An 11,361-nucleotide genomic window follows, 5' to 3' on the forward strand; every position below is an offset into this window, starting at 1 on the left:
TGGTAAAGCTCAGCAAATGGAGGTTTTTCCTGATGTAAAAAGAAGAGGATACAAACTTCCGGACTTTGGTTCAGTTCAGAAAGCAATCAGTTTTAAATGTAATACTTTAACGATCTCTGATAAGTTGTTAGCAAGTGCCAAATTATACTTCTAAAACCATACAACAACGAGCAACCTATCATGTGTCTACTTTCTGTCTATTCTTTTTATTACCAGAATGGAAGCAGACAACTGTGTAGGCAGTGCTCATTTTCCACCAGAATGATTGTGCTGACACATAATATTAAAATATGGCATAGTTTTAAGGAAGAGCCTGGGAACTTCTGCTTTAACTTTTGATTAACAGCAATTCTGCATTATGATCTAACCATAAACTGTGGTTAATCGTAATTATAGTTTGTAGAAACAAATACTAAACAATGTTTTGTGCTTTATTTATTCCAACAAACCAAGCTACATATGTAATATAAAAGGAAATGAAAACTTCCTACACTTGCTATGAGAATAGAATCCACAATTTAGCATTACATGCTAAATACATTACAAGTTAAATACATTACTCTATTTATTGTAAGCTGTCCTGAGACAATTGGTTACATAGCATGGGATAAAAATATTCTAAATAAATAAATGCAGCCAAACTTTCAGGATACTCAGTGGATGATATGCATGAAATTTCCCTTGCCACTATCCAGCCCAGTGACCAGCTGCATCAGAGTGAAAACATGGAAGCCACTGGGACCAGAAACGCTTCACCAGTCCTACAACATGTCAGACGGAGAACTGAGCAGGTAGATGAACCTTCTGCAAGGGTCTAGGAATTCTGGCAGGCATAGCAGTTCACTAAAATTTGGCATAGCACTGCATTAAAAGCTCATCTCTGATGTCACAAGAAGAAACAAGTGTCTTTGAAGCACAGCATGTGTGGCAGTGAGGGCCCGTCACTCTCTCCCCAGCAGCTCAGGAAATAGTTGGGAAATATTCTCCTGAGCACAGCACATGGGAAACCCCCTACCCCATCCTGAGCTTGGTCTCCTCAGCTGCCACCTCCTCCCCGCCCACTTCCCATTCCAGCAGCGGCAGTGCCAATCACATGAGCCATCAACCCTCGCCAGCATAAGATGCTGCTCAAGGCCATGTCCATCATGGGCCACCCCTGTCCGGTCAGGTGCGGACGACAGGGAGAGGGCTGAGCTGGCTGAGCAGCAGCAGCCACATGCCAAGAGTGGCTCTGCCAGGCATTGCTGGAAAGACGTGACAGGGGCAAGGGCGTTTTTCTGCCACTAGCTGCAAGAGCGTGCAGATGGGGACCAGCGGGGGTGGGGGGAGCAGTCTACCTGCAGGAGCCGTATGACCCGGGAATCAAACTAGAGCTTGCAGTTTGTGGTTTCATCAAAAGGCAGCTGTGAGATTCCATGACACTGTCCTTGCCAGCAGGTTCCACCCCTTTTTAATGCAAATCAGATGACATATTTTAAGAACTGGCTCAGCAATTTCTAATGTCACAATCCCCATCTTGCAAAAACCAGCAGGGATTTCACAGAAGGATAACTTTTTCCTTACCAAGTGTAAAGGCAGCCGAGAAAAGAACCACAGCGATCCAACTGATAAGCAAGTGGACTGGGATTCTGGTGCAAGCACCACCCCTGCCACAGGCAAATTATTTTTCTACGCTCATGATCTTTTTTTTTGCAATACAGGAATAGTGGCAACTTTTCTTTCAAGACTGTTGAGAGGGTAAAACAGATTACAAAGTACCTTGCAATTGTTAGCGTGGCTATATGAATAATACTTGCTAAATCCATGGCTTTCCTAAAGTAAACAACCAACCAAAAATTGTTCAAATATAAAAAGTGCTTCTAAACTCTCCCCACTAAAAGCATTTTCCTCCTTTGTAAAAATTGTAAACTTGAAGAAGTAGCGGAAAGGACAGGGTCAATGTGACAGGTTTGTCACTGAATTTCCTTAAAGCCCAATACAAGAATGGGTAGGTTTCAGGCTAGAGGGCTGGCTTGTTTTTTTGAATTCATTTCTGCTAAAGCCCTAAAATTGAACAACTGGAGCCATGTGGAAAAGATCTATACTAGGAATTAAAGAATGTGGAGCCTAGGAATTAGCTTTCAATTGTAGAAAATAACTCAGTCTTTCCACACAAAAATACTTCCCTGATTATCCCAAGCTTTTTTTTCTTTTCAACAGTCTAGTTTGAGGAAGGGATATTTTGTTTCTGCATGTATTAAATCAGGAGTCAGAAATCCTTGCAAATATTTCCAAAAAGGGACAACATAGCAGAGGGTTTTCAGTAGAAGTAAAGGTATGATCATGCATGTTAGGGTCTGACTAAGATGGAAAAAGATCTTGTGGGCACGGTGGAAAGAGATATGAAAATGTCAACTCATAGAAATCCATCAAAGGGTCACTTCATTTGACTGTATGTGTATCATTCTGGTTGCCCTATCTCAAAATATGCCATAGAACTAGAAAAGGTATAGAACAGTGGTAGACAACTAAACTAGGATAGGGTAAAATGCTCCCCTCCCTGATGTAGGACTTGGCAACACACACAGTTTCCGTGTTCAGGAGCAGAATGCCAACTAATGCTAGGTGCTGGGGAAGGGGGAACAGCATGGGTGCCCGATGCTCTTTTCAGAAGCATCCAGCAGGAAACTGTGGGGGAAAAGGAAACGGGATTAGATAAAACCCCTTTCTTATCCGTCAGGACTATTCTGAAACACTGCACAAACTGCACAGTGATTACTGACTATCTGAGTTTATATTTGCAAGGCCAGAGGATCTAGGGCCGTGATAAATTGGTCTGTGATAAAACAGGAAGCTTTGAGTTCAAAAAAGGCTCAGCTCAGTTGTTAGCAATTTGGCCACTCTCAGTCTTAGAGCCCTGTGGGTTAATTAACCAAGAAATGGTGGCTTTATTATTTTCATAATAAAAAAAGTAAAAAGAAAAGAGAAAGATACCAAGGGACCTTACGGAAATATTACATATTACACCAAATTCGGGAAATTCCACAAAAAATCCTAACACAAATAGCTATTACCTCTGCTAAATTTGGAACTACAATTTCAACTTAAAAATACTTAGTTAATTAATACTTAAGACTAATAGCTATTACATAGAAAATGTTTTGACATGGGTATAAAAATTGCCTTATAACAATTTAACAATCCACAATCCCACCAATAATTAGTAATTAATTTTTCCTTTTTCCCCCAGGTAAAATATCATAATAAAATAATTAAATTCATTATTTTAATTCATAATATTTAACACTAACTTATTTTCCATTCCTATTAAATTAATTTTAAGTGGCAACAAAGTGTTTGTATTGAAATTGTGATTCACTGATAGTATTTCTATAGGTTGTTTTTTCCTCATAATTGCTGAATAAATATACACAATAAACTTCCTGTTTAAGTTCTTTAACTGGTTTTCTATTTGTGTAGCTAGTTAATAAATGTATCAGTTAAGTAATCCTTACCTAAGTTCTATTTTTAATGCTGGTTTATAGCATGTGAACCATCCCACTAAAAGAACAGATACATTTTGTTGAAACATGTGAACGTTTGTTAGAATATGCCCTTCCTGCACTGGTCCAATATGCTTCTATTTTTCCCCCAATTACTTCAGATCACTTAATTTAAGGAGTAGTTTTATCACTGCTTATCTACCAGAGGCTGTAGAGAGCCTGCTTTTGGAGGAGTGACAATAAAGCCTGCCTTTAACGTTACCTGCTTGACTTTGCACATGCTATCATTGTGAAAATCCCTCTCCTCAGGAGAGGTCTGGAATTGTTTATTCGTCCTATACCAAAAGGTTGTACAAGTACCAGACCTTAAGGTTAAGGAAAGAAACGTAGCAGTACACTCAGTATAACTGAGTAGAAACCACATTAGGATCTCCTTTCTCAGTCACACCATAGCTAGAACCATACCTTTGCTTCAACACAGTTCACAAGCGAACTACATTTACAGCAAAGTATCTTCATTACACATGGGGGAAAACTGCTTACATTCACAGACCAATAGACCATAATAGTACTACCACCACAAAATCTGCTTTGAACAAAACAGAGCTGTGTAAGTGCACACATACAGCTGGTCATGAAATGCACTGCAAAACATCTGGACAGGAACCTTTAAGACAAGAAATGTGCAGTAAATCACATTTCTCCATTTGCTCTTTAAACAGCAAGGGCTAAGCTTTGCTAATGCAGCCTCCTGTGTTGATGCTCCAAAGGCCTCTAACTGCATGCATACAGATTAGCAAGATGGCAAGCTCAGAGTCTCACGCTGTGATTTAGCCTAGCAACCTGACAGGATGTGTGAACTGGGACCTCAGCAAGATCTCCAGGTGCAATGAACAGAAGCATGCAATACTAGTACTGGCAGGGTACTGTTCGTCCAGAACTTCTGGACTGGCCAGGTCTGCTGTGGTATTAATGCAAGGAACCTGTCATTCTGTCTTTGCCTGATCATGGATCTCAACGTGAAGGACACGATCTTCAAGACTAAGTTCAGAAAGAGTTGCTGATAAGCACTGGCCCAGGCCTAACCCCCAGGTTCTGCCATCCTCCCATGTCACCCAGAAAGAGGTGGGAAGACTCCAGTGCTTGAGTCATACCACTGCAGAGGGCTTCTCAGGCACACAAAGTTCATAATTAGACTGCTAAGCAAATGAGAAAAATTTCTACCTAAAACAGTTTGTGCAACATAAGCTAAACCAGAGTTCTCCTCCAATACAAATGATGAACTCAGAAGGAAGGTAAAACAGGAATTCACAGGTATCAAGATAATAGAAGCAGAAGCAGTTTCAGACACACAGAAGATGTAAAAATTCAGGAAAGTGGGCTAAGATGACCTGAGAAAGTAATTATCCCACCATGGCAAGTGATTTGTCGGTTCTCTCAAAGTACACAAGACTTGGATTACTACCTGAGGAATTAAAATTGTTTCAATGCAAGGGAGCCGCATGGGCAGCATCCTTTATGTTTTCTCCCAACAAGTTCTAGTCTCTACAGTATTAATTAGCTTTAGCCAAGGTGTAACTAGGCTCAAGGGCCAATTCCAGGAGAGCCAGAATATCTCTGAAGTGGTGTGGTAAACCTATTCCTGTAACTGTAGCACACTCAGGAGTTACTCAGCAGCTCCACATCAATTCAGCTATTTATATGTGAAGCAAGGTTAGGGAGAGAATTAAGCAAACTAGTTTGCTTGAACTTTGTGGCCAATCATGCCCAGACAGAAGGGTTTAAACAATACACAGATATAATAATTTTTAATTGTAATGAATCAACAAGCATCTTTGGATCATTATAATACCTGCATTGACCAACACAAATTACAAGACAGTCATTTTAGTTAGTCCTAATGAAGGTTTCATTGCATCATTTCCATTTCAGCTTTCTGAAACAGACCATTAGAATGGCCTGCATTTTCTGTAAGCTCCAAATCCCTTAACTACAGGTCGAGGGCAAAGGTATTGGGGAGCAGTCCCAATCGGCTACTACTTTCCCTGGCGGACGTTAACAAACCCAGAGTAGTTCACATATTCTGCTTGAGATAAGAAATGCAGAGCTCACAACCGAGCATATGAGCGGAAGAGGGTGCACAGGATCTTTAGCCATGGGAACAGGGAAGTACTTCTTATTCCTGCTAGCTAGTCTTTCCCATCTCTTGTACGTCATGCAGACAAAACAGCAGGATAATAATTCATGCCCTCCACTGCTTTAGGATCAGACAGTTGCGCCATCTGTATTGGTATAATGTTTGTAATGGGCCCAAATAGGGCTCTGCCATTGCACAGACATTCCACCAAACACTATAATTAAGCATGGTTCCTTTAAGTGTGTTCCTATGATACGTGCATTATTTTGTTCCCTTTTTTCATTTTTCGATGCGCATTTAGAATGCAGTGGCCTGCAGTCACCTAAGGTTAACTGACAAAAGGAGAAACTGTTCCCCATTGTCTGGGAGCTCCGTCCCATGTGTTCAACTGGTTTCAACCTTATTGCATTTAACAATGTGGAACTAGCTAATAAGTTCAAGGCTGGAGTTAAAGCTATCTTATAAACTTTTAATGAGCTCTACTACAGCACATCCTTTATTCTGCAAATTGTAGTTGTCAAACACAAGGAGAGACACAAGCTGTTCCTGTGAAGCACTACTAACTCTTTTAGAACTCCCCAGCTCAGCAGTTGACAATTAAAACAATACTATTTCCCTGCCAGGGCTTTCTTTATGCAAATAAGAGCCCCAACTCATTTGATGTTTCACAGACAGCAATCTTTTCCTGACCCATAAAAGCAGAACCAGGCATGGTCTAAATCCCAGGCAACCCACCCTGCCCACTGATTGTTATGCAACCCATGACCACAGGCTACTTAGCTAATGTACAAGAATTTCTTGTATTCACACCAATCTGTCGTTCCATGTACATGCAGGAATTATAGCTCTGGGGCTGAAGCCTGCAGCAGAATATCTGTGGGAAAGTACAGACTGGGAGCGACATGAAGGAAAGCAGCCTATGAAGGCAAGACAGTTGCTAATGTAAAAACAGTTAGCTTATCATTTGAGCAAAGGAACAATTCCAATTCTAAATAAAAAATAAATGTGCATACTGCATCAAAGAAAAACAGTTAATAACTTTCAAAATTAACAGAATAATGCCATCTTTCCTTCAGGCCCGGATAACACCTGAAGGGGGGGGGGTGCTTGTTTCCACCTACCAGAAAGAATGCTGAACCTCAACTACAATCTGCCCTGGGCTCAGTTGGGTACCCAAACACACACACACACACACAATTACAACCTATTGTTAGCCACTTTCAGGATCATTCCGCCAAAAGGAATACTGTACCTGCTAATTTGTTGCTTGTCAAGCCACTGTCCACAAAAGCAATTCCACATATAGCTTTCTCCCGTTAGTGTCTATCATAAACCTGATGTTGTGCATGACATGGCTGCATACTTCTTTTCGCAATGGAGTTATAGGCAGGGTGATTTGGCTCCAATTAGCTGGAGAAGCAGCAGGCAAGGAGTCTGATGGGCTCGGAGCTAATGGCCACTTCTCTCTCTAGTCAGTGAGTTGTCTGAACTGTGAGGTCAGGATTCTCAGGAAACACAGGCAGAATGAGCATTGCTGCTATGGTGCATGAAACAGTCAATGGAGAGACAGACCTTTGGAGGAGAATGGGGCCTGCTGGGATGCTGACAGGCTGGCCTATCAGCTAAACTAGTAGAGGTGGGAGGAGTCAAACTGGCACATGCTTTTATGCGCTATCTGCTGCTCTTTGGAGCTTGCAGTATAGGGTTGAATCCCTGCAGCCCTCTCTGACCAGGCTCACACAATCACTGAGAATTAAATCAGCTGTGATGCATACCAGGAACTATTTGCCTAATTATCTACCTGGGTGCTGCTTGTCAGGTTGTCTGAACTGGGGCAGGTGCCTATTAGTTGAAAATTTTAAAAAGATAGCTATGATCACCAAAAGCGATAAGGAGAAGTTTTACATGACCCTGGTAGAAAACATGTTACAGAGCTGTCACTGCACGGCATAGTCTCAGGAGATCGTGGAAGCACAGTCATGAGAAACGAAATCAACACTGCTGTACCAAGTAACAGTGCATCTCTCCAAGGCATACCACAGCCTCCCAGCAAGAGATGCTGACTTCCCCCCAGGAGAGCATCATCTCTTCCAGTAAAGGTCATTGTGGAGCAGTTGCAGTAACTAAGGAGAACGAAGCAATGGCTTCGAGGTTTGCCAGAGAAGAGGCCTGATCAACAGCCACACTAAAACAGACTGTCTGGGCCACCTTTTGGGCACTGCAGCATGAAGTATCAGTTGCTGCACTTTGCAACAGGCATCTTACCAATATGAGCACAATTTTGTTGCACCAAGAAAGTCACCTTGAGTGAAATCTTTTGCGAGAGGATGGAAAGACATGAAAGGAGAGGGCAGCAGTAAAGGATGAGACAGATCTGACTAGGCATACCACGACAAGAGTGCCAGATACAGGAAGGAAGGTAGATTGAAATTGCAAACCAATCTATGCATTTGTTGTGGCTTTTTAAACCACTACCACAACCTCACAACGAAAGCAATCAAAATAGATCATTGCAAAGGAACATGTACCTTTGGTATACATCTCTAATACACAGCTAAATAGCCTCAGACCAAATATTCACTGAGCACCAGCAACCTGACTAGTGATATTAATGCCACTAAGGAATTACTCTAAATTCCAGATAAGTAGTCATGTTGCACGCTGCAGAACAAACAAGAGTATCCTCTGGCGCTGACAGCAAAATCCTATACAACCACACTTCGAAATGCTAAATCCCAAATCCCACTGATCTGAACGGGGCTTGCTCGCATGTCTGCAAATACTTGACCACTACCTTGGAAGCCTTCCTAGGGGGAAGGGCCTCATGAACTGGCGCTCCCTGCACCCGGTGCGTGAAGTGGTCCCCGAAGCGGCTACTCTTGACACCCAGGGTGATGCCTCCAAGTTGAAGAGGGCTGCTGCGGAAGGACCCGTCGGGCCTTTAGGGAGCCACGGCAGGAACCCCCGAGCCGCAGCCTCCTTGCCCACGTCGGATGCTGCCGGGCAAAGGAGACCCGGTCGGGACGACCAGACCTTTGTCTGATCCGGAGTGACAACCTGGAGCCCCGCCACGCAGGGCCACACCCACCCGCCTCGGCGGCGGCCCCCCGCCCGGCTCCCCTCCGGCCGCTGCCCCCTTACCGTGCTGGGCGAAGATATTGAAGCCGCTCTCGGCGCCGCGGGGAGCGGCCGCCTCCCGCCTGCGGCCGCCGGGCCTGGTCGCGCTGCCGCCGGCGCTGCTGCTGCTGCCGCCGCTGCCCCGGAGCCCCCTGGGCTGCGGCTGCGAAGGCGGCGGCGGAGGCGGCTGCGGCTGGAGCGCGGCGGCGCCCGGCTCTCCGACGCGGCCCACCTGCTGGCCCATCCCCGCTCTCCTCCCGCCCTGGGCCCCCGCCAGAGCCCTCGGCCGCCGCCGCCCGCTCACATGCCGCCGCCCGCGCCGCTCCTCGCGCCGCCCCCGGCCGAGCCCGGCTCCCCGCAGGGCTGCCTCGCGCCGGCGCCGCCGCCCACCGTCCTCCAGACAGGCCCTCACGGACTCGCCCCCTCCGCCGCCGCCGCCGCCATCTTAACCACAGAGCTCGGCGCGGGGACAGACCGACTCCTCTCGCCCACCCGCCCGCCTCCGGTCCTCCAGGGGCGCCTGTCGCCCCGCCCGCCGCGGAGGCCCCGCCCCCGCGGCGACGGGACCGCCCACCCCTCGCGTGTGCCCCCTCGGGAGGGGGATTCCCCTTTCCAGCGCGAGCGCCGCGATGAATGGCCGATCACGCACAATGCGCTATGAACCACCCGATCGAAAAACAATCCGATTGATTGCCACATTTCTTCCGAGGGGACATGCAGAGCTCCATGCTCCCCTCACCACCACAACAACAACCCTGCGAGGCAGGCAGCTTCATGGCCCAGTGGGGACGAGGACCCGGCGGATGACGGAGGTGCATCTTTAAATGCATCGGGTGCAGATGGAGCCACGGGAGCCTGCGGCTTAAAAGACGCCTTGTGGATGTGTTTTCTTTTCAGGAAAGCGGCACTACTTGATGAAAATCTTTTTAATAATGTATCTTTAGAAATACATTCTGTCTGTGTCCCATAAAGCCTTTCAGTGGCATTTCCCGGGTTTCCTTTTAAGGCTGTGAGCCATAATGCCTAGCATGACATAATTCTCCTGAGTAAGCTTGGGGGAGGCCACATGGCCCAGTAAGGTCAGGGCAAGCGAGGAGGAGGAGGAGGAGGAGGAGTGGGAGAGGTGCTTACTCACAGGTGGCAAAGTATGCTTGTCCACATCATTGTTCCGGGTGAGTTCCTTATCATCCAATAAAATGTGGTTCTGGAACCAGGGAGTGATTATTCATTGTACCTTTTCGTATTAGAAACAATCTGGGAACTGTTTTTTTGCAGGCAGAACCAGGAAAAATTAGTCACAACTGAAATACTATTCCTGAAGGTGAGAGAATGCTATGAATTAGTTAATGACACAAATCAGTAAACAGGATTTCTAGGTCACCTTTAAGACCAGAGTCTTTAAAGTGCCTTATAATACAATATGAACCACCTGATCGAAAAAAAACCCAGAGCAGGGCCTCATTCTCCAAGTTTAAGAATCAGAGCTACCTTGCTTTTGAAACCATCCTCTTGGTTTCAAAAGGAGAGAAAGAAAATTGCTAATGCGCAACAAGCTCCTGGTTGCCTGCATGGCTAGTGAGGGAATTTCAGCGATTTCTGTTTGTCATGCAGGGATCAGGACAAACAGAATCGCAGCTGCTGCAGTCCCCTGCCCCATGAAGCTTCCGGCCCCCGCTCTTCCTCCCAGCTAGTAGAGCAACGGCTTACTCATCACGGGATTCACCCACCCATGTGGAGGCCTACAACATGGTCCTCCTTGGCTCTAAAGGCGAGGCTCGTGGACTGATAAGTCCGTCCTTTGGCATATACCGCATGCCCATTTGGGTGCGAGGAGTTGTAGTTACTGATTCTGCGTGGCATCATCTGTGGACCAAGTGGGGCTTGCCCGTGCACAGATGGCACCTCTCCCTGCTGCCCCCCATGAAAGGGCAGGACAGAAAACACAAAACAAGGCTTTGGGGCAAGGGCCAAAATCCATTTCAAAGCAGCTCTTGCAACCACAGGGAAGAGACTTGCAAAAAATACCGGCCATTTTGGGTTACCCCTCCGTAACTAAGCCATGAAAGAGGCATTTCAACCTTTTAGAATGGGAGAGAAAACTCCAAGATTGCTGGAAAATGGGCATGTAACCCATGCTTGGGAGAAAGGGGGAGGGGCCTCTTGTGGCAACAGGAAGGGCTCTCCTGGGATATTTGGAGGGGCGGGCTCGGCCCTCAGGCCTGCTGTCCCTCACCCCCTGCTCTGTTGCAGGTGAGGATTCCAGCCGAGAAGTTTTTTGGTGGAAATAAACCGGATAATACAAAAATGATGGAGCCCGCTGAGTTGCCTTGGCAACTGCGTGGGATTTCTTCATGGATGTGATTCAGGGCGGATGTCTCGGGGGGGGGGGGGGGGTCATGTTTTTAAAAAACAGGGGGGAGAGAGGGGTGGGTCAAATGCAAGAAAGCAGAAAACAGCCCTAATGCATTTGGAGAGAAGCGTATCCCAGCCACTGGAGCTGCAGGGACAACTCACCCAGATCTTTGGGAGGCTAATGAAGGAGCTGACGGACCTCCGGCAAATTGCTCCGGAACAAGGAACACGAATCAGTAAGGTTTAACCATGCAGCAAGGTTTCTACTAAGTT

At 46.0% G+C, this 11,361-nt stretch overlaps 1 protein-coding gene across 2 annotated transcripts in view; it reads right to left on the reverse strand.

Annotated features, from left to right (window-relative positions):
• Window positions 1-8,980, reverse strand: part of ABL2 (ABL proto-oncogene 2, non-receptor tyrosine kinase) — a 44,140-nt gene extending 35,160 nt beyond the window's left edge. For both annotated transcript variants that reach the window (XM_044439259.1, XM_044439258.1), the window contains exon 1: window positions 8,761-8,980. In XM_044439259.1, the coding sequence (XP_044295194.1) occupies window positions 8,761-8,980 (220 nt within the window). The remainder of the gene's footprint in view (window positions 1-8,760) is intronic.
• Between the last annotated feature and the right edge of the window lie 2,381 nt (window positions 8,981-11,361).

The sequence above is a fragment of the Varanus komodoensis genome, unplaced genomic scaffold (genome assembly GCF_004798865.1).
Source record: "Varanus komodoensis strain SLA01 unplaced genomic scaffold, ASM479886v1 scaffold34_1, whole genome shotgun sequence".
Lineage (NCBI taxonomy): Eukaryota > Metazoa > Chordata > Lepidosauria > Squamata > Varanidae > Varanus > Varanus komodoensis.